Genomic DNA, 24,809 nt, shown 5'->3' on the forward strand with positions numbered 1-24,809 from the left:
CGGCATTATTCACCTGCTATTTTGAATGTTTATTAGAAATGCAATTCACTGGCGTAATAAATATTTAGGAAAAGTGACATTTATAAAATCACACTTTGTCTGATCCACCAGTAGGCCAATTAGCATTAACCTGCCAACAGCTAGACCAGGTCAGTGCTTCCCCTTAATGAGCTGTGAAAACTGTTCCCAGAGCAGAAACAATGGCTTAGGTCATTTCTGGTTCCTACACATCCTTGAGAGATGTCTGTTTGGTCTATACTATCACTTGCACAGCAAGAACAAAACAAAGTGTCCTTTCAACTTGGTGTCTTTAATGCACTTGTATAAAATAAACATCTACACATAAAACAAATAAATGCTAATTATGAATAATAATAGTAATCATTGTTCTCCTCAATAAAAATATAACTTAACATTAATCACAAATGTTCAAACACATTGGGAGGCATGAGAGGAAGGGTAGATTCCAATGGACATTCCAAGAATTGAGTGATCATGCAAATGCAACAAGAGACTTGATTTCATGAGTAGTGGGATATATGAGGACATTTATGTATAAAGTTCTTCCCCAAGGTATATTGTCTGTCTTTCCTAGATTAAATCAAACACTTAAAAAGATTTCTTTGAGCACAACTCATGAAGGTGAGCCATCGTTTCTGTACTTACAAAATAATTCTGAAAGCAGTCTTTTTATGATGTTTTACTGCATGGAAGAAAAAGCAAGATTTTGATTAACCTGTTTACAGTTATTAAGGGAGCTATCCTGGATCCTCCTCCAAGCCTGCAACATCTTATATAGAGCCACCGTGAACGGAATCCTTGTATACCTGGCTCAGAATGTAATCACCTTGGAGGGACAGCAGCACATTAAATTCCAAGACATCACAGACCGTAAACATAAAAAATTCAAAAAAAGAGGGATCCTGAAGCCAGACCTTCTCCATCTATGAATCTGAAACAGCATCTCCATTAATGTCAGTGCAGTCCTGACACTTTTGCAATTTAGAGCACATGTGTTGACTCAACCTTTTATGGTTCAGAAGGTCACCATGGGATGTGAATCACACCCCTTGAATATTCTAGTGTATTGTTAATGATCATAAATTGTTTCCCAATGGCCTACACTCATGCTCAATTCCCTGTTGCTATCTACCTAGTTTGGGCTTTACAAATACCATATCTGTATGCATTCATGTTTATAAGACTTAGTATGCTGTATCTTTGTAGACTGATGAGACTACAAATGTATACATATCTATGTATGTTTGTTTTTGGTACGACAAACAGGTCCTCCTAATTACCCTTTTCCTATATGGTCTCCATAGACTTTCCTCAATCACTGAGCCTCAGGAAGGTTCACACAAAAGTAACCATTGTACGTAATAGTCTCCTACTACCATAAAACCCACTCCACCTCTCCTTTCGAAGCCAGGTCTACCGGGCACCTCCCTGTACCTCTGATGGTGATTTGTGGAGCCATCTTGGATTCACAGGCAGTGGAAGATGTGGTGGCCCACCAGGATTTACCAAACGACACTTTGGGAAAAGGTCTCACCATTAGACTAAGAAGAGCAGATCACCTGCTGCACCTTGTTCTTCACGCTCAGAGCTCCCTATCCATGTGCCAGGCGCTCATTAGGCCACTGAATCCTGTGACACTAGCTGCAATACAGGAACTGTGTTGCAATGCTGACGCTCCAGGAACACATCCCTCCCATGCATGTCTAAAAGGACAATAGGGGTAAAGCGTTGTCTTTGGAACCAAAAGTCTCACACATCTATACTCGGACTTGTGATTCCTACAGGATCTTTTCACTTATGATTTCACTTAGGATTCAGACCTTTTAGTGATCTGTTATCATCAAGTCCAGATATTTTTTGTGTTGCATTTTGTATTTGATTGATGCAATGGCAGTGAGTTAACTGAGGGGAATACATGCTAAACAGGAACTCTAACGTGTTAATGTGTGTCCTCCCTCTCTTTTCAGCTCGAGTGGTTCTTGCTCATGAGCTGCATTATCGTCTTTTCTCTCTAGTCTGCTGTTGTCTCTTCTTTCTGGAAACATCAAGGCAGGTCATGCATGTCTATTAATATTGTATCTCCTGCTTTCTGCTTTAGTGTGCTTGCTGCCTCTAATATCAGGATCATCAGGGAAGCAGCAAGAACAGAAAGTAAACAGTGGTCTTAGGACCCTGTTCACTTTATGTACAGAGCCCTAAGCGTTTCCCTTGTCATGTTTCTCCTTCTTACTCGTCCCACTGCACTTCAGCAGCATACGTCTAACCTCATCGAGAACTGTGTCACGTTCTGGTGGGCTTCGTAAATCATCATTCCCGGTGGATGTACATGTGCATTTATTGCAACAATTTGGAGAATGGACCGTACAGTGAAAAAAATGTAAACTAATATTTAACTTTACATCTGACCGCAAATTCAACCCACGTCTCCTTTCAAAAAAGGAAGATGACATATTAGACAGTGTATTTGAACACTTGATGAGGGCAAAAAGGTCATAGGTCGGAATCTGCCAACAAGTTTACATTTCTTATTAATGGCGTATCACTGAACATGGTGGCAGAGGCAGGGAGGTGTATTTATTTTATTTATATATATTTTTTAATTTATTTTTTTATCAGTACAGCCTGAGGACTGAGCTGCGCAGCTTTTGTTTCTTATGCACCTGCGCCGTCTGTGCACAGCATTTCGTTTAGCCTAATAATATGTACCAGGATATAAAGTATTTGCTTTTACTAGTCATTATTACAGACATTAACTGGAACTATCAGGATGCTGCTGGCAGGTGCCACGTATCTGAGAAATCCCAATTGTCAATCATTGCTCCGCTTCAAGGGGTGGGATTGTGCACTCTGCAAGCTTTCGGGTTCTCTACTTGGACTCTTGAGTTCTTTGAGTTAAACCCCGAATTTCCTGAGTTAGGAATAAAATGTTCTTCCCTATTGGACACCTTTATTGAAACCAGGTTTAGTCTTGTGTGTTGAAATTCTAAGGGTATTTAATACAGGGGTGTTCAATGTAGGGCCAATAGGGATGGAGCCATGTCAGGTTTTCTGGACATATGAAAAATATGAATGCAGTGAATTTGAGTAAAACTCTCTAACGTAGGCAGCAGTTATCCCGAAATCTGGTGTGAAAGCCAACCTACTTTGGACAACTCTGAAGTAGGACAGAGGCGAAACAGTCCACTAGCGAGGAAGATATTTAACAGTGTACATGAAGCTAAATATTTAGGTCTTGCCTTAATAAAAGGTAACATACATACAAGTCACAGGTTTTGGGATCAAAACGATGTATACACATTATAAAAACAGATTTGTTGAACTGTCTCATCAAAATATTGTGAAAAATCAAAGGTAAGAATCTAATATTGGCTTTCGTGTCTTTGTTGGGTACGGGGTTCGTAGTTCATTGACAAGCCTTCAGAAGAATATGTTTTGTTTCCAAACACCATCCATTAATCATTATCATAAATGCACCCTGCAATGGAAAAAGGGAGAAGAAATAGAAAATTTAGGATTGTATCACAGCACATTGCTCAGCTCACCCTTTACTCCCCTCAATCTAGACTTGTTCAGTTCCCTTCCCAACTAACTGTAACATAATACATTCACGGATTTTATTTTTGTCACACTGCGAATGCAAACAACTCTGCTCCCAAACACGTGCAGCGAGGGCCTGTCTGCTAACAGTCTGCATGTGAACCGCCATTTTCGAAGAATTTTTAAAGCTTATCAATCAGGTTTACACAAGAAATATAGAAATGGTGCTAAGTTAAATAGCTGGCTAAAAAGACACAGACCATGATTATGAGACTAGGAGCAATTTATCACACCTGATAAATAACGATACCACGGGATGTGTTACATAGCACCTATCACATCTTTCTTTAAATAACATGCTAATTTGGGTGTTTAACGCATTAAAATATGCATTGTACGGTAAATACCACACACATTTCCTCTGTTAAATTTCCGTAGGTTTGACTTGCTTTAAATGTAACGAACGGTAAGGTATTTAACACATCCGATAATTATCAGATGCATTAAATACAACCAAACTCGTGATTCCGAACCCTACCTAAACAAGGGTTTCTGCATGTGTCGGAATACACAGATGAACTTGCAATTAGGCCCTTAGTCTCGTGGAATGGGAAAGGAGAATCTGACCACATAGGACAACATGTCAAAGGAACAGACATGCACAATCTAATCAGAAGCATCATACACCTTCAGGCGCTAACACGTCAGAAAACTTCAAAAGGCTTGGAAATTCTCATACAGGTCACTGCAGAAATAAACATTCCTTCTTCCGTTGTAGATAATACGGCCCGTGTATTTTGGAATCTTTAAAAGAATGTGCATTGAAACTGTTTTGAACTCTGGTCTCGTTGAATGACATTTCATGTATTTCCCCTTCGGCGATAGTGTATGTTTAACACATTAACCCACAAAAAACTATGTAATATGTCAATGTGGCTACCTGTCTAACTTTTCTTTATATGAGGTCTCAAGGATTTGAATGTAATATATATTTGAATTATTTGCAATTTTATTTTTCTGAACCAAAAGAAATACTTTTTAAATAAATATGCATATAATTACTTTTTTTGCAAATAAAACATGTTACCTTTTCATTTTTTCTTTTAACAGACAATCCGTTCTTAGTTGATGATCAGAACAAAAGCCTGGCAGGAATGTCGCACATGCAACCCACACATACAGGTGGAAACACATACACACACTCAACATAAAGCAGCTTATTTGCCAATGTTAGATTTTTTTAAAAAACATTTCAATATTGAGAGTATAAAGCTAAGTTTTATTGTACGAGACAAAAAAACAGAAATAGTGTTACACGGCATGGCATCTTTAAAGAATTCACTTTTTGTAACCTTTTTTAAGCAGACTAGTGATTATGCCCATGTCTTGTTTCACAACAAGACGACAATTTTATTATGAGATAATTTGAGTGCATTTAAAAAAAACCAGAATGAAATGAAATACCGCTAGACAATTTTCTATTAAAATCGATGCAGTGGACGAGAGAGAAAAAGAGAGAATATGAATTTCATGTTTGTCTGTTCAAGAAATTGGGTGAAAGGTGTCCTATGTCAGGTTTTAAAGATACTCAAACAGAATCTGACCTGCATGATTCATTTGGAGCAGGTGGTCAAACACATGGGTAAACTACCATGCTCATATTTGAAATGACAGCTTGTTTAAAATGCATTTTGCTTTTAGGGTTTCATTTTTATTCTGGCTAGATAGTGCAACTGTTTGTATATCTCATGTCCTCATACATATAACAAACACATAACACAAACAACACATAAGCACATAACATGTAGAAAGGGTCCCTGGGTCATCCCTCTTCTTTCATTGGCTTGTGAGAGTGAGCCCCTTCAGGCATTTGCTCTGTGGGCTGTCTTCATCAACTTTTGCATTATTGAATGAGCAAAAATAGTTCTCCTTGAAATGTTGTTGCCTGCCTAGGAGGGCTGCTGCAGTGTGCCTCCATTCCCCTTCTGACACCAAAATCATGGAGCTATAGGATGCTGTTGCCATGCTCCACAAATTTGAAGACCATCCCAACATAGCTTCCTGATATGGAGTATTTATCACTCCCAGCAGTGCTCAAATCTGGCAGCCATACTGTAAGCCTTATTCTCAAATCCGCCACCAAACACCACCTACTGGGAAGTCAATGCCCACTCTGAAACCTCGAACCTGTGCACCAGAGTAACAGCAGTGCTGCCGGATCCTGACTCTAACTTCTCAGGGCTTGAGACCTTGCTGATTTACTCCAGGATCAGCAGGTTTTGCATACCCTCATTCAAAGTGCGATATTCACAGAAGTTAGGAGTCCTAACTTTACTACTACTAAATTTAGAAAAATCCTAATTTTAAGACTTTCAGTATTCACAGAAGGCATTTAGGAGTCCTAAAGTTAGGAGTCTTAACTTTACTACTACTAAATTGAGAAAAATCCTAACTTTAAGACTTTTGGTATTCACAGAAGGCATTTAGGAGTCCTAAAGTCAGGACTCCTAACTTCTGTGAATACCGAAATGAGTAAGTGCCTTCTGTGAATGCCAAAATGCTAGTAAGTTTAGAATTTTGTCTTAAGTTAGTTCTGTGAATCGGGCCCTGAGATTCTAAAATACACCTGCCATATTTAAAGTGTGATATGTAAGGCTTTGCTGTAATCACTGCCTCTTCATGGAACAAATCATATATGTGTGAAACTGGTGCTGGGTTGCTTGTGTTTCGGTTCAGGGAGGACCTGGCCTGGCAGTTCGTCCTAGACTATTCCTACTGGAGCAAGGTCAAGACTAATTTGCATATGGCTGGGTCTAAACTGAAGCAGCATGGTGTGTGAAATAACGATGGAGACTGGGACACTACCTCTAGATAATGACCAATGGCTGAGATTAATTCAAGGATTCCCCATCACTTTTTTGTATACTTTAATGTGTCACACGAAGTGGGATAGGTATACCCAAATATGGGTCCTGTGCACACTGTGTCACTGTAACCAAGCTATTCCTGGCAGATGAGCCCTAAGTAGGGCAACACCGGACCTTGGTTGCTTGTGTTCGGGTTCAGGGAGGACCTGCATATGGTTGGTTCAAAACTGAAGTGGCATGGTGTGCAAAATAGTGGTGGACTGGGATGCGGCCCGAGTGATTACCAGTGGGAGAGATTAATTCAAGCATTCCAGCCATCACTTTTTGTATACTTTATTGCATTGATGGAAGGCAATTTTGTTGTAAGGAATGTTGACCTTCATATCAATCCCACTGATGAGTAGTTTATCCTTGCTAAAAGAGGACTGAATGCATGCATCTAAGAGGACCAAACTGATTAGTTTCAGCTGCTTGCTTTATCTTGAAAGTGGGGAATGTAGTCATATAGAAGACCTCCACTGAAAGTTGTGTATCTAGAACATCATTAACCCCTTCACTGCGGCGCCTATTCCGCCGCAGTGCTAAGGGGGCGGGGCGGAAATGCGGCGGGCGCATGCTCGTGACGGAACCGCTCCGTCACCAGCGTTGGTTGCGCTGTGCTTATGACGGAGCGGTTCCGTCATGGCCCCGCCCGCTCAATAGAACGCTCAGCGCAGGTGCGGAATTCGCGCCGCGCAGGAGCGTCGGGCGGGCCATGACGGAACCGCTCCGTCAGCAGCACAGCGCCACCGCAGCTGATGACGGAGTGGTTCTGTCATCAGCAGGGGAGAGGTTAATTTAGTTAAAATACACTGACAAAAGTCAGTATAAGCATACATATTATCACTTTGGGAATGAGGTGGTAAGTGGTGACGATGTGTACATGGATAAAAACCTAATGTAAGGTTGATGGCAAGTTTTCCAGCTCACTGTGATAGAGCTCTCCAGTAGAGCAGTAGTGTTCTATAATATACAGGTGATTTACTGTGGTTCGAGATTGTCTCTGGAGAAATACAAAATGTGCTATCTCACTTAGGAGTCATGCATTTGATAGGGCTTTTCTTACTAAGTACCAATCCCTTTTTATAGTACTAATTGATGTTCTTTTTGGTGTGCCATGGTAACATTGCTGCAATGTAATTTCTTTTTGTATTTTTGATATTTCTCTAATATAAATATATATGAAAAAACCACAGGTTTCCCGCCCTGTCATAGCAAACAGCAATGTCCCGGGGTGGGCACCTCGGGACACTGCAGGAGCCGGCCCAGGGGGTGGCCCCCAGGGCCATCAAGGGCTCCAGGATGGAGGCCGCGCAGCCCCCCTCTCATGATTTAACAAAGCCCGGTAGGTGGTGGTCCCCGGGGCTTAGGGGGCCCGCAAGGCCCCCAACCCACATTTTAAAAGAAAATACATTTAAGCTCCAGGGAGATGGCGGTCTCTGGGGCAGGTTGCCCCGCGCATATTTAAATAAAGCTGGGGCTTGGGGGTCCTGGGAGGCCCCCCACATCTTATTAAACAAGCCCCGGGGAAGTGGCGGTCTCTGGGGCTGCGGGGGGCGGGGGCAGCGTGCTCCCACATATAATTAGTATAGCCCCGGGGAGGAGGCAGTCCCCGGGGCTGGGGGCCCCGCTATATAATTTGGCATTGCCACCAGGACCAGGCCCACCTGGGGGCTTACAGATAATGAAGCGCGGAGCCCGCACTTCGTTTCTTTTTTTTTTTCTCTGCAGGATTCGCCCACCCAGTGCGAATTCAGCCGTTTCTACCCTGCCCCATTTTCTTGTTTTTTACCTTTTTTTCTACTGATTTCTTCTGACTCGGTTACCGAGTCACAAGTTGGCTCCCAACACTTCCTGGTTTGGAGTGTTGACTGCCAATCAGAGTGAAGCTCGTGGCTGGGAGGGTTCGCAAACCCTCCTTGAAGCTCAGATAACGATATTTTTATTTTTTTAATTTCTAAGGAACAACTGAACTGATTTACATTTAAAAAAAAGGTCTCTTTCTGAATCAAGAGCTACCTTTTTCCCAAATTTGGTGTAATTCCGTTCAGCAGTTTTATATATATATACAAGGCGGTTTTGCCGCCGAAACGCGTCAAGCCACTCGTATGGGATAACACCCTTTTCTTTGATAAACCTGATCCAGGATTGGAAGTTATACATATTTATATATATATGACTTGACATCCCTCCCCACGAAGAAATCATAGGCCAGAGGGGAATCCAAAGGGGTAAACACTCTTTATTGAGCAAAACACAGTGGTGGCGGACGCATTTCGGCATTGCGCCTTCCTCAGCGCCCTTCACTGCAAAGCGTCCTTCATCCTCTTGCCCAAGTCCTGCTGCTCAATAATCGCTTGCATGCCCTGATGTCTCCTACCCCAAGTTGATTCAACGCACCTGTTGATTGCTGAGAGGAATGCACAGGCTTCAACTCCCAGAATGCAAAATGTTTATGTATCTGGGTCGGCGGTATGGGGAAGTGAGGAACACGTTGTTGCGGGCATGATGAGCATTTGCAGGTAAGTGGGTGGGGAAGGAATCCCCAAGAAATGCACAAGTCCACGGTCACCACCTTGGGTCCCCTCGTACTGCTACAGCCAGTTGAAACAGGACAGGTATTGGGCAGGGGCAGTCATGCAGCCGCGTAACGCCCTAACGGAGGTAAAATACCTCACACTGCTCATGTCAGCCTGGAAAAACTGGCGGACACCTGACATCTCGATCCCCCGAGCCTGGTTGACGCTGTCAGACAGCGTGATGTCAGCTGTAGTCCGGGTCTCTTCGGTTAGCAGGGCCATCTGTGCTGCACCCCTGACATGCGCAGAAAATATGACTTGACATCCCTCCTCACGAATAAATCAGAGGCCAGAGGGGAATCCAAAGGGGTAAACACTCTTTATTGAGCAAAACACAGTGGCGGCGGATGCATTTCGGCATTGCGCCTTCCTAGGCGCCCTTCACCGCAAAGCGTCCTTCAACCTCTTGCCCAAGTCCTGCTGCTCAATAAGTGCTTGCACGCCCTGAAGTCTCCTCCCCCATGTTGATTCAACGCACCTGTTGATTGCTGAGAGGAATGCACAGACTTCAACTCCCAGAATGCAAAATGTTTATGTATCTGGGTCGGTGGTATGGGGAAGTGAGGAACACGTTGTTGCGGGCATGACGATCATTTGCAGGTAAGTGGGTGGTGAAGGAATCCCCAAGAAATGCACAAGTCCACGGTCACCACCTTGGGTCCCCTCGTACTGCTACAGCTAGTTGAAAGAGGACCGCTATTGGGCAGGGGCAGACATGCAGCAGCGTAACTCCCTAACCGAGGTAAAATAGCTCACACTGCTCATGTCAGCCTGGGAAAACTGGCGTACACCGGATATCTCGATCCCCCGAGCCTGGTTGACGCTGTCAGATAGCGTGATGTCAGTTGAGGTCCGGGACTCTTTGCGTAGCAGGGCCATCTGTGCTGCACCCCTGACATGCGCAGAAAATATGATTTGACATCCCTCCTCACGAAGAAATCAGAGACCAGAGGGGAATCCAAAGGGGTAAACACTCTTTATTGAGCAAAACACAGTGGCAGCGGATACATTTCGACATTGCGCCTTCCTCAGCGCCCTTCACTGCAAAGCGTCCTTCATCCTCTTGCCCAGTCCTGCTGCTCAATAAGTGCTTGCACGCTCTGAAGTCTCCTCCCCATGTTGATTCAACGCACCTGTTGATTGCTGAGATGAATGCACAGACTTCAACTCCCAGAATGCAAAATGTTTATGTATCTGGGTCGGCGGTATGGGGAAGTGAGGAACACGTTGTGGCGGGCATGACGATCATTTGCAGGTAAGTGGGTGGTGAAGTAATCCCTAAGAAATGCACAAGTCCACGGTCACCACCTTGGGTCCCCTCGTACTGCTACAGCCAGTTGAAACAGGACCGCTATTGGGCATGGGCAGTCATGCAGAAGCGAAACGCCCTAATGGAGGTAAAATACCTCACACTGCTCATGTCAGCCTGGGAAAACTGGCAGACACCGGATATCTTGATGACCCGAGCCTGGTTGATGCTGTCAGACACCATGATGTCAGTTGTAGTCTGGCTCTCTTTGCGTAGCAGGGCCATCTGTGCTGCACCCCTGACATGTGCAGAAAATATGACTTGACATATTACATTCCTAATGGCATGGTCAGTGTTAGACCTGTCAGCCCTAGGGTGGTGTTTCCCTATTTTTTTCACCCTTGCCTCATTTTTCCCACCTTCTTTTTTGTTGGTCTTAGGTCTCCGAGCACCTTCCCATTGCTAATCAATGCTAAGGTGCAGATGCTCTCTTCCCCCAACATGGCTGCCACTGGCCCCTGCTACAGCAGCGTGGTCTTTTTAGTCGCACTCTAGTTGCCAGGAGCTGGCTGGAACCCTTAAACATTGTTGCCATACCAGCCTGCCTTGCCTGCCCATAGCTAGACTAGGGAAGCTCCTGGAACCTTCTAGAATAGGGGCGGAGTCTATTTTTGCTGCCTTAGAGGGTGGTCACCTGACCTGGGCATATATAAAGACCAAGCGCCGAGAAGCCCCCTTTTCTGTGCCCCAAAGGACTACTGGGGATCAACCAGGTACTGGGCTGTGCTACCCCATAGCTGTTCTGCTAACCCCCCCTTTGCTGTCCTGCCTCGCCTGGACTGCTAGCTAAGCGCTCTCATTGCCTAGCGCTAGCCCCCTGAACTGCCTAACTGCTAGGACTGCCCCATCCCCATTGTTAAACCGCCTAAACTGTTGGTGTTGCACATCCAGCGCTCCCCTGCTGTGCCCCCTGGAGCACGCTGCCCTCCTCAGACCTGCTGTGACCCCTGCGGCGCTCGGGCCTCCATCCTGCTTCTAAGCGCTCATCTCTCAGTGCTGGAGATCTAACCTGCTGACTGCTCCCGAGGCGCTACCTCCCCCGAGCGCTGTGCTGCCCTTTGCCCCGGTGCCGTGCATTCTGAGCGCTGTGTCCCCTGAGGCGCTACAAATGCCGCAGCAGCCCATGAAGCGATGGGTCCTGGAGCGCTACTGACTGCCACCCTCGCTGTTGCTAACACCGCGGACCCGGGTTGACCAGGAGGGCCCCGCTGCTGCCGGCATCGACGCGGCGGCCCCCCGGTGACAGGAGAGGGCCACAGCTGGGCTTGAGTGGGCCGCCCTAGGTCTCGAGGCCTTTCACCAGCATCACGTGACTGGGCGCGTCCTCGCCGACACGCGCACTGATTGGGCCATGGCCGAGCCTCCCGGGAAGCGAGCCTCTGACTGGCTCTTGTGCCCGGCACCCGCGACAGCTGCCCCGCCATTGGTTGAGGCTGTTGCGCCTCTTCTTTGCCGCGTCCTCGCTGGTCCCGGGGCCCAAGGAGCTATCAAGAGGCCCGGGACCGGCGGATCCTTAGCGCGGGGCTCCCCAGAGAGCGAAAGCTCTCCCAATTCGCACCAGTCCATGTGAATCACCGGAAGGGGTCCGAGTGACCCGAAGGACCAGGTAAACCCCGGGGAGGAGGGCGGAAGGCCGGAGCGAGGCCCCGGAGTTCGCCCCTCCCAGTGTTGTGCCCCGCTGGCCCTAATTAGCCATTGCTCGAACCGGAACTGGGCCCGAGGCCTGCATGATGTCTTTGGGGCCTGAGGTTGTTAGAGTTAACCCCATGCTGGGTGACTGATTGCTCATGCTTGCCTTAGGCCGGCCCAGAGGGTATTATAGTAATCAACTTGGAGACCTGGTTAAAGAACTGTTCACTCCGCTAATGAGCTGCTTTACTCTGGCCTAATGGAGGGGTGGTTTTACCTGGGGAAATGTTAGTCCTCATGCATGAGGAGATGTTGCCTGATCCTTGATGAAATGTTCTTACTCCTTCCTAATGCAATATTTCCTGAGTGCCTTCAGTTGAGCAATGAATGATTAGTCCTGAGTAAGGAAAGGTTTACTTCTGCCTTATGAAATGTTATACCTTCAATGAAATATTTACTCCTGCTTATCCTGAAAAGCCTACAGTTACCTAATGAAAAGTTTATTGCTAAGTACAGAAACGTTATTTCTTCAATGACAGGGTTATTGCGGTATGCTACATTGATTATTGAATTGCTCCCTTTGCTCCCCTGATGAACTACCTTTAATGAGTTATTGCTACTGTGATTATTGATTTGCTCTAAATTATTTACCAGTCGGAACCTTAATCTAGATAAAACTTATTGATTTGAATCAAACTTACTGGTGTGGTCTCAGTCATTGTGTGCGTTGGCTGCCTCAGTGGATGTGTGTGCTGTATGGTCACTTTACACCTAAGCTTCCGGGTGCCTACCTGCTCGAGCCAAGCTACCCCCCGGGGAACTGGTGACCCAGTTCCTACAGTCAGTGACATCACTGATGACATCGACATCCCCCTCACACACCCACATGTAGTCTCTCATACACCCACTCATATGTCCACATAAGCACTCACCCATTCACAGTGCATACAACTACTCCCACACCCACTCACTCATCCATACAGTCACTGATACACCCACTCATTCACCCATACAGTCACTTACAAACTCAGTCATACAGCCACTCACACATCCACTGATACACCGATACCGCCACCTACACATGCAGTCACTCGCCCATAGAGGCATTCACTCAGCCATACAGATACAGATACTGACTCACCCACTCACTCATCCACACAGGCACTCAGACACCCACTCACTCACCTACACTGGCACTTATACACACAATCACACACCCATAATGCCACTCACACACCCACTTACTAACTCATACAACTACTCACACATGGACACCCACACACTCACTAACACACTCTCTCATATACCACACATCCAGTCAGACACATACAACCACTAATCCACCCACTCACACCACCACAACTCACACACCAATACAATTACTCACACATCCAGTCACACATCCATTCAACCACTCACACACCAACGCACAAACCCATACAACCACTCACACCCCCACAACCACTCACACATTCGTACAACCACACACACACTCACTTACACAAATCCACTTACAAAACCACTCACACTGATACAACTACTCATACAATCCCTCACACATCCACATAGCTTCTCAGAAACCCACTCACTCACCCATACACCACTCATACATCCACTCCCCCACCCATACAGGCACTCAGACAACCGCTCACACACCTATCCAGACAATAACACAGCTACTCAGACCACATAATTTAGAAATATTATCACTCATTACTAGTACACCTATTATACTAATTAACTTTTGTAGTAGTTTAGTATATATGTTTAAAACTCATGAACGCGTTCACTCATTAGATGATGTCATAAGTGATGTCATTTGAGATTTCATGAGTGATTTGTTTTTTTCAGTAAATTTCAAAGTCTTTTTTAAATTCTATTACCTAACTATAACGCATAGGTGTAAGTGTGGGTATTACAGTGTCTGTATGGATATGTGAGCGTGTGGGTGAGTGTCTGTAGGAATACGTAAGTGGGTGTGAGAGTGTCTGTATGTGTTTGTGAGTAGGTGGGAGTGTCTGAATGGGTGTAGGTGTGGGTGTAACAGTATCTGTATGGGTAAGCTAGTGTGTGGGTGAGTGTATGGGTATGTACGTGGATGTGAGAGTGTCTGTATGGGTATGTGAGTGGGTGTGAGAGTGTCTGTATGAGTTTGTGAGTAGGCGTGACAGTGTCTATGGGTATGTGAGTGGATCTGAGAGTGTCTGTATGGGTATGTAAGTAGGTGTGAGAGTATCTATATGGGTGTAAGTGTGAGTATGTGTTCCCTATACGTATGTGAATGGGTGTGAGAGTGCCTGTATAGGTATGAAAGTATGAAAGTGGCAGTGAAAGTGTTTGTATAAGTGTAAGTGTGGGTGTAACCGTGTCTGAATGGATATGTGAGTATCTGCATGGGATTGTAAGTGGGTGTGGGAGTGTCTGTATGATTGTATGTGTCAGTTTAACAGTGTCTCTATGGGTAAGTTAGTGTGTGGGTGAATGACTGTATATGTATGTAAGTGGATTTGAGAGTGTCTGCATTTTTTTGAGTGGTGCAAGATTGTTGATCCATTGTGGATTTACATGGGGTGCTGCGCTGAGCCCCGCAAGGGGTTTGCAGATACGTCAGTGGCAAAAAAAAGTATGTAACATACACCCAAGGAGTCAGGAAAGCTCTCACTGAGCCCTTCAATTAATATTCAACCAACTTTTCAGCCCCGTAGACCGTTTACCGACATATACATTTGGTGGTTGCAACTTTTCTGTGAAGGTGTGGCCAGCTAATCTGAAACTTACTTTGGTGCACAGATCCACGGATTGCCCTTGGGTCGATCCGCGCAGGTTCTGCGTTCCTAGATATACAAATTTATTTTTTGGCTAATATCTCAAACTGCTAAACAAATTCATACCAAATCACAAAAAGCACGTATCTGGACTTAGCTTTTTCTCAAATTTGGTGTAATTCGGTTCATTGGTTCAGTCTGCAGTCATGTTCAAAATCTCTATGGGAATTAACATTGGGGAAAATGTGTTTGGGACCCCCCCTTTTCTCGGCCCCTGCTTTATGGCTCACTGTGAAATGTTCCAGACAGCTGCTGAAGTGAGCGTCAAATGTTTTTGGAAAATTTCGTGAAGATTCATCGACCAGCGCCAAAGATATAAGCAAGTAAAAAAATGCTATATATAATATAATTTTTCCCTGAAGTGAGGACGCACTCAATAGCAGCCAAGTCATCTGAATTCTTTATTATCACTGGGAAACTGGCATTTTGCATTCCAATCAGTTTCTGTGCCTGGCGCGTTTGGTTCAGTCTGCAGTCATGTTCAAAATCTCTATGGGAATTAACATTGGGGGAAATGTGTTTGGGACCCCCCCTTTTCTCGGCCCCTGCTTTATGGCTCACCGTGAAATGTTCCAGACAGCAGCTGAAGTGAGCGTCAAATGTTTTTGGAAAATTTCGTGAAGATTCATCGACCAGCGCCAAAGATATAAGCAAGTAAAAAAAATGCTATATATAATATAATTTTTCCCTGAAGTGAGGACGCACTCAATAGCAGCCAAGTCATCTGAATTCTTTATTATCACTGGGAAACTGGCATTTTGCATTCCAATCAGTTTCTGTGCCTGGCGCGTTTTGGAGCCCTCGGCTCCTTAATCATAGGCTGTTTGAAACTTCGCAGACGCTCTCAAGCACCGCTTTATCTGCATGCTAATAAATTCTATTGCCTTCCGCTGGGCCTCACAGGTGAGTTCAACTCCCAGTGCATGCTGGAACTTGTGGTGTGTTTGAGCCAATCCTTCTCCTTCAGTGGGTTCTGTGTTGTTACAGTATTTTATATCCATATTTAAAGCACTCCAGAGGGCCTCAGAAAGCACGATGCTCAGTTCAATTATTAGAATATATACACATCAATAGTTAGTATATATGCGGATATGCAGAATATAATATACTGTTTATTTTAAGCGTTGAATCCTTGAGGTAGTCGTGGAGTCATGAAACCTTGCTATTGTCATGATGCCCCTCCCCTCCTTCAGCAATTAATAGTATACTTTTATATGTACTACATATATGGTTTATGCTAAGACATTTTTTCCAGTGCATTTGTTTCAACACACGCATCTAACCAAAATCAGGGTGCATGGGGGTTAATTTGTGCAGCACAGTAAATTTACATGCAAGAGATATATCACTATTAGGTTTCTATTTGTAAAGCCATTGGTTATCAATATATGAGACAGTAAAAATACTTTCTCAAGTCACTGTTACTGCACAGTGCTAATAAACTCGAATTTTACCTCTACACGGTAGTACTACATGTGTAAATGTGTGTTTCTTAGTTCAATTGCTCTAAATAATGTGTTATTTAGCCATATTTATTTTCACTGCCATAGTGTGCATATATATATATATATATATATATATATATATATATACACACACACACAGACGTGTTCAAGGCCGTCACATTTAATTATGCAGACGATCTTCAACTTATTTTTAGAATAGACAACTCCTCTGATTCCTTCCGGGAGATCCAGGGCACCACGCTGCACATCCGTCAATGGATGGATTCCAATCACCTAAAGCTGAACCCCGGTATGACAGAACTAGTCCTTAACGGCAAAAGTCAAACACTCTGGGGCCCACACTATTGGCCTCCAGAACATGCCCCCCCCCCCTTCTGCCTCCACCTCGGCAAAGAGCCTGGGGTGGGCATCGACAAGGATCTGTCACTGAAAACCCAAGTAGGCACGGTGGTGTCCTCCTGTTTATTCCAGCTCCGCAGGATCAAGAAGATCAGTCGGATGTTAACCCATTCGGCCTTGATCCAGGTGGTGATAGCCTTAGTACTGTCACACCTGAATTATGCCAACTTCATCTACTTGGGCCTCACCCTCTTCCTCAGTAAACGTCTCCAATTGGTGCAGAATCAAGCAGCCAGATTGATCCACCAGCAGCCTCGTTGGCAATCAGCCAGGCCCTTGTTAAAAAAAACTTCATTGGCTCCCTATTTCCCAACGAGTAGTATTTAAAACGGCCTGCATCATCTTCAAATCTCTTCACGCCCGCAGTCCCCAATTCATCAACATTCTTCTGCCCAGATATACCCCATCTCGCAACCGCCGGTCCGCCAATCTCCATCTTCTGGCCACCCCCTCTTTCAAACTCCAACGCCAGGGAGGACGCAGGTTTGCGACTCTTGCTTCCAGATTCTGGAATTCCCTCCCTTTGGAAATCCGCTCCTGCACTAACCTCTTAATGTTCAGGAGACAACTTAAAACCTGGCTATTCACTCAGGTCCAGGTATAATGCTCCATCTACCCGAGCATCTGCTAGTCAGCGCCATGAAACCTCTGGGTGTACGTGCGCTATATAAAAGATTATTAAAATAACATAACATAACAGACACACACACACATTATATATAAAGCTTACGTTTTAAAGTAAGTGATTAAATCTGGTGCCAATTAGCTATCTGAAAATGGATAGTAATATAAACAGTGATACATACCATCGTCAACATCATCATATATCTCTCCACCATTGCCAAAGCTGTCAAACAAAGAATGGTTTTGTTAGTATGGCCTGCATGTGCAGTCAGTTTGCATTTCAAGGGTAGAACGGTTAATAATATCAAGCAATATACTACTAAAATGCTGGTGCAAGAAGACAAAATTATACGCCAGGACTGACTAAGATATGCAGCACGAAAAGGCAAATTATTCTGTGAAATACGGCACATTTTACGGCAGTGTTGCTTCATTAAACTGTCATTTTTTTGTACATGTTAACATATTCTGGGCAAAGGTTTCACCACATTAATAGATTTTTCACACATAAATACAGCAATTAGTGACTGAAAGTTGAACAGTTAACCTCTGCCAATGGTCTGCCACTCTTGTAGAGTTTTGGGTAACTGTTGTTAAAATCTGCAAATTATGCAGTAGGTAATGATTTTTGTGGCAAGTGCAGAAAATCCAGGAGTATATGGCAAACATTGCTGCTCCAGAATTGCATACTTCTAGTGGTCACACTTATACTTTAACTTTAATTTTGGGTATTCTGCTGTTTCTGTTGCTTTTTCTGGTCACTGCTTGTACGTCTCATGTGTAAAAATGCTACTGGTGAACTAGCATCTCTCGCCACTATTGCTTGTATCTCTAATTACTATTGAATACTTCCTATATATTGCAGTACACTATACCTCTGTAATATATGGCCAGTGCTGTAATATAGACAGTCTGCTCTGCTATGCTACCAATCAAATCATGGTAGACTTTCTGCCTTACATCCTTACACCTTTCCTCTTTATAGTGTCTTGAATCCCAGAGTTCAAACAATTATTATGATATTTTATAAGATCATTTTTAGCTAGTATAAACTTCAGTTGGGGATTGTCCTCTCATCTGCTACAATTTAACGGTGTTGACCAACTTTTCTTTAATTCATGACTTTATTTTATATGATGCATGTGTTTGCAGGTATAGTGGGATAATTATACCTAGATTTTTGCAAAGATGTGTGAGACTCCTGTGAATGTAAAAGAAGGCTGTAAAAAGATGTTTGTAAAAGGTTTTAACATTATCTTTAAAGCTATCGACAATACATACATAACAACATCAAACATTTGGAGGTACACAACACCCACTGCAAAACCCACCAGTGTTATTGTAGACTGCGCCTGTTTTTATTTTATATGTATAATACTTAATGCCACAGATTTACTGTTTATAAGCGCATCTCCAAGGTATTACTACTACCCAAATTAATGGTTCTCTATTTACCGAACCAGGAAGGATGAAAGGCTGATTGCTCTTGCCATGGTTCAAACACAGATGTTATAACTGAGCACTGAACTGGCTGTGTCATCTTGCCATATGCATGTGATAAATCGGTTCAAATTGCACATCCCAAAAATGTATATCATGTGGTACATTAGTCCTGGTCCATGCTTCTCTTATATGGGTAGGTCTTCAGTATGGTACATCACAAATGCAGTCTGCCTGTTGTAACGGGTACATGCGATCTTTCACAGTCTAGGGCTTTACTGGCAGACTTGCAGCAGCCCCCATAACAACGTCTCTGTCCAAGAATCAGTTATTGCAATCTATTCTATCCCAATCAGAATGCCAAATTTTAGGACCTCCACACAAGTACCTGTCAGTTTTCTTCCATTTCCGCTTAAACTGAAAGTGAGGTTGAGGTGGCCAGGATCTGTTTGGAATGACTTGCCCACGCTTTTTTAATCTAAAAAAACAGTTTCCATACTTTTTTCTTTAAATTTAAAACAACTGTTCCTAAATGCCTAATGCCGACCTTTAGGTGCCTCTGACTGGAAACGACAAGGGAGGAGGGAGGGGGTCTCCTTTGCTGCGAAGCCGAGGAAGGGACAGACGGCTCAATGGGAAACAGCAAGCGTATTCACCAGTGTGCCTGCTACCTCAAAGATATGTAAAGGTGTGTCATTGGTTAACTAGCAGATGTAAAGGCTGATTGGGGTTCAGTATAGGCGTTGTTACTTAAAGCTTCATGGTGACAAAGATTCGTTCTTTTTGAGAGGTAACCGTGTTACCAGCTAAGTTCTGGAGTCTCTCTTTTTAATGGACCCTATTAAAATGTTTGCACTAGGTACATACAGACTTATTGTGTATTACTAAAATATATCGCTTGGAAGCACTTGTTTAATCTGAAACACTATATCTCCTTGCACATTTTGTGGCAGCCTATCTTATACAGTGTGAAATGCAATTTTAAACTGAAGGCTTACTAATTCACAGTGCCTTCTTTCACAGGTTGGTACTTCATAGCCCACTAAATACACAAGTCACTGTTCCCCACTGAGCCAACTGGGAATCAAGATTAATTACTGAGACTCTAATTAACCACAGAAAGTACTGGAACTGTGAGGGATCCTGCTGGATTCCCCGGCTACTATTGAGTCGGATCTGGCTGGCCCCAGTGAAATAGACGGAATATATTCATATACTGAATTTGTCTCACTGTAATTTGCCAAGACCGGGACACATCTAGCTGCATCCGCACATAGTCTACTTTCGGTTGACAGCATCAACCTGTAGGCGGTGAAGGGGTGCTCTTAATTTCACTTTCAGTTGGTTCCAAAACAAAGGCCCGATTTAAAGGGTCATCAGCCCTACATTTGTTCTAGTATTATCCTGATGGCGCTATCCAGAGCCCAACAACTAGATACCAATGTAAAGGATTGAAACAAAAGCACACTGCTTGTGATCATTTCAGGTATTAAGATAATTAATGGTTTGGTGGAAGGTTTTTGACTTTGTTCTCCCAATGTGTGTAAGAGATAAGTATGTACTGTAAGAATAGCAGAAGCATAATCACCAAAAGAACGAATTAAATAGTACTTACTAATTATTTTATTACATTTTTTATAGCGCTAGTCATCCTGCTGCAGGGTGTTGCAGCGCTTTATATCAAATGCACACAATATACAAAGACAATATATCATACAAGTGTGTTAATCAATGTATAGGAAATGTTACATAAGACAATGATGGTTATAAGATGTAGGAGTCACATGTTATTTCTGGTAGGCATTACATATTATGAGGGCAAGATCAGAAGAAACACAAAATCGGGATTTAAGTGCTTTGCCGCGGCGCAAATTCTGCCACGGTGCGGGAGAATTTGCCGCATGCGCAGATCGGATGGCCCCCAGCCAGACAACGCACACGACCACCCTGACGTCGGATGGCCGGGGCCCGTCCTGACGCATGGAAGAGGCTAAAAAGTACCACAGTTGTTATGATGTCTATATTAACAAAAGGATTACTATCCTTTTGTAACCCACTTATCTATCTACATAAAAAAATCTGGGATCTGCCTGTTACTGAATGTGCTTTGTAACAGGCACATTAATCCGCTATGCTACTTTAGAAGTCAAGACTATGCTTAAACAAAAACACAGATCTCTCCAGCAAATGCATGAACGACCAGAGTTGTCTTACCATTATAATGATCCCTTCAAAATTGCTGGGAACAGAAAGCTCTCTGCAACAGGCACCTTAACCCCAAAAGTCATTTTAAAATGTGACCAATTAAGTAAGCCACAATAGATTTACTTTGACATTTCTGGTTGTTGCCAATGTCTTTGTGGAACAGTTAAAAAAAAAATATATATATATATATCATTGACTGCTGGACTCCCTTTCACTACTATGCCCCCATGTGACTCCGCCTCCTTTTTGCTGCCACACCTTGACCACCTAATTTATGGGTTCCCAGAGTGCATTTCTTTCCAATTCTTGCACTGCCCACCAGACATTTATCTGTAGCGATCGTATTAAAGATTTGAGGTTTACAAATAGTTTAACTTGCATTTGCTTTTTATTTAAGGTAAATGTGTTAATTTATAGGCAGCTATCTATATAGTTACTGAATATTTTAATAGTTACTTAATATTTTGTTATTTTTAGTCATGTCGATGCCGCCCCTCCCCCCCTACATTCAGGGACCCCGCCCCCAATGCAATCAAGATCACAGTTCTCATTGTTTTTTTTTTGTACTTCAAATGAAAGAATTTCTCTAGCATACCGCGCACTTTGGAATCTGTACCATCCATGAAGTAACATTTCCACTGTTTCTCAGAACAGCTTGCCTCTGTGATGCTCGCATTTCGGGTACAGTAAAAAGCTACAAAACATCCAGAATGCCGCCTCAAGACTGGTCCTCAACCTGCCAAGACACTGCCACATCTCCCAGCACCTACGCACACTCCACTGGCTCCCCTTCGAAGCTAGAGTCATTTCAAGATGCACAGCCACGCTCACATGGCCCACCACGACACAGGACCAGCATACCTGAACAGCTGCCTCAATTTCAACGCACTCCAAAGAACCTTACGGTCAGACCAGCTCTCCTACACCGTGGTTTCCCGCACCAGAAAGACTAGATCAGGAGGCCGCTCCTTCTCCTTCCTCGCGGCCAGAGCCTGGAACGCCCTACCGCTTCACCTCAGATAGACAACATCGCTTCCCATCTTCACCAGAAACCTCAAAACATGGCTCTTCAACAGACCCCGTCCTTGTTGGACTGGAACCTGAACCTCCCCAGCGCCTTGAGACCCTTACGGGTGAGTAGTAGCGCTTAACAAACACGTGATTGATTGATTGATTACTTACATTCCCTAATTTCTGACATACCCCTCATTTTGTGCAGTCTTTTTCGGTTATGTACGCCTGCTCTTTATGAATGAAATGTAACTTCCAAACTCTTCTAAACAAGTGGCCGTGTGCCGTCGGGGCAATTTCTCTTCACTACAAATAAGGCCGGACTTCTGGCCCTGTGCCCTTTTCTCTCACCTCTGTCTATACGCTTCACAGTCATCCCCAGCAGCATGTACCCTAAGCTTCTCTAGCCTCTGATTCCCATGAATGCTGCCTGGAATGGAATGTGACATGTACCTCGGTCTCACATATACCCAATGCGTATTTATACACCGGGTACAGTTAAGCACTGGGGAAATACAGCCCTATGTGCAAATGCACTTTTGTCTTTTCTTTTCTCCCCCACGTAAAAAAATTCTCGCTGTGAAGAAACATTTTATTCTGAAAGTATGGACGTGATTCTTTTTCATTTCCCCATGGAACAAGAGTTACTCCAGTTCATTTTCATTTCATCAACTTTTATTCGATTATAGACTTGTATAATCATAAAAAGTACATTTTAAAACAGGGAAGTATAACATAGTCAAAAAAAAAACAAGAATTAAGTCAATATGCGATTGATCACAGAACTGGCATCGCTGAACCGAACAAAAGATGCCAAAGTGGGTTACTGTTATAGAAGTGATACAGGTTTAGGAGTTGACTTTGCGACGAGTTGATATTACTATTTTAAGAAAAGTCGCTATCATTTTTGCTTCATGCGGGGATTTCGGAGATTGTAAGTGGGAAAGTGCTGAATATGATTGTCTGAGACCGCTTGAGCGGAGGAGGGGCAAAATCCATGTTTTCCTTGCTAGTCTGTAGTACTTGCAGAAGAGGACAACGTGTATCGACGATTGTTCAGAGACTCTGTCGCAGGGGCATCTCATCAGATTTCTGGACCAGTTCTTCATTTCTGGAAATGAAACCAGACGGAAAAAAAGATTGAACCGGAGTCTTGTAATTAAAAACTTTTCATAGTTTGAGAGGAAGTATGTCAGGTATGGCTGTATGAGTTTCCCTGTCTGCAGTATGCCAGATTTTTCATTTTGTTTTTTGGTAATCTCAGCTTGGTTGCAGAGTTCCCTTAAGTGGCCCATACACAATTCCTTCAACTGTTTCTTCGAGATATCTTCTATTGAAGGGGGTTCGAGGAAGTAGTGCTCGCAGTCAAGATCTAGAAAGAATTTGTAAATATAATAGAGCCAAGGTATTTTCTTCCAGTACGCTAGACCGAGACATTCAGTGATGAGGGAGCGGGTGATGTGGCTTTCGGGGTTACACTATATACGCTGCCACAGTAGGATGGGCTGGCATCGTATGGTGTCGGTCATATATTCCATACCCAGCTCCCGATGTGAGGCTAGGATCGGGGAGCTTTGAGGGAGAGCTAGGATGTATTTGATGAAAGCATTCTCAGTAACCTGGAGTTGGTCGATACATCCATGGCCCCAGATGCCTGCTCCATACGTAGCCACACTGTGGCATTTTGCATAGTATATCGTTAATAGTTCCGCTGGAGCTGGTTTGCCTAGTTTCCTTGAGAAAGCACTTAATGCTGATACTGCGCGACGAAAATTAAGGTTTCTAGCTTCCACTGCCTTACTCCAGGTCAATGTGTCTTCCACTAAAATGCCCAAGTATGGGTACACCGATGTTTTTTCCAATCTGCTGTTGTTAATGGATATGGGCTTGGAGACTCCTGGTCTTGGTCCGATGGTCATTGTGAAGGTTTTTTTAATATTAACTTTTAGTCCCAGGGAGTCCATGAAAGTCACATATTTATTTAGTTGTCGCTGGAGTTGGTTGGATGTCCGTGCCAGGATGACAGAGTCGTCGGCATATAGGAGGATGGGTATCGGGCGATGATCTATCTGCGGGAGGTCCTGGCTCCCTTCCAGCATGGCCTGTTCAAGCCCGTTTGTATATAAATTGAACAGGAAGGGAGCCAGCACGCACCCCTGCCTTACTCCTCTTGATATTTTAAAGGGACGTGATAGTTCGCCGCCAATGCCAAAACGGACTCGACCTTCTGCGTTGGTGTATAGCTCTCTCAGGAAGGCTAGTATGGGAGGGTCCACTCCGAGGTTTTCCAGGATCTGCCATAGCTTTGCATGCTGTACGCAATCGAAAGCCGCGCTTAGGTCTACATAGACCAGATAGATGTTGCCTCCTTTAGCTCGCGCGTACTTTCCAGCCAAAAGGACGAGGTTTAGGGCCTGTTCCACCGTTCCGAGCCCCTTCTGGAAACCGTATTGCAGGTCGGTAATGATGTTATTCTCCCGGGCCCATGATTGTAGTCGGTCCAGGAGTATTCGACCTGCAATCTTGCCCGTGGAGTCCAGAAGGGAGATCGGTCGGTAGCACGCAGGGTCGTTGCGGTCCCCTTTCTTGAAAATAGGCAGTAATGTAGATGTTGACCATGATTGGAAGAGACCGGTTTCGGCGACTGCTGCCATTACCCGTGTGAATATTACTGACCAATAATCGACATTGTGTAGGAACAGGTCCATGGGGACCCCGTCTGGGCCGGGGGCCTTGCCAGGTTTTGAGGCCTTGATTGCTTTTCTGACCTCGTTGAGGGTAAAGCGTAACCTGATGGGATAGATGTTCCTCTTGGCAAGTTCAGAGTCTTGTGCCTGATTTGTTTGGGCAGCACCCGT

The 24,809-nt window shown here is 44.1% G+C and overlaps 1 protein-coding gene across 8 annotated transcripts in view; it reads right to left on the reverse strand.

Moving 5' to 3' along the window:
- Window positions 1-289: 289 nt before the first annotated feature.
- Window positions 290-24,809, reverse strand: part of FYB1 (FYN binding protein 1) — a 706,027-nt gene continuing 681,507 nt past the window's right edge. For 5 of the 8 annotated variants that reach the window (XM_086960560.1, XM_086960558.1, XM_086960559.1 and 2 more), the window contains exons 18-19: window positions 17,478-17,518; window positions 290-3,496 (exon numbers count right to left, since the gene is read on the reverse strand). In XM_086960560.1, the coding sequence (XP_086816686.1) occupies window positions 3,474-3,496; window positions 17,478-17,518 (64 nt within the window). In that variant the 3' untranslated portion in view covers window positions 290-3,473. The remainder of the gene's footprint in view (window positions 3,497-17,477; window positions 17,519-24,809) is intronic. The other 3 variants (XM_086960565.1, XM_086960564.1, XM_086960566.1) reach the window with 1 other exon arrangement.

Source organism: Lissotriton vulgaris, chromosome 3_1, assembly GCF_964263255.1.
Source record: "Lissotriton vulgaris chromosome 3_1, aLisVul1.2, whole genome shotgun sequence".
In the NCBI taxonomy this organism is placed as follows: Eukaryota; Metazoa; Chordata; class Amphibia; order Caudata; family Salamandridae; genus Lissotriton; species Lissotriton vulgaris.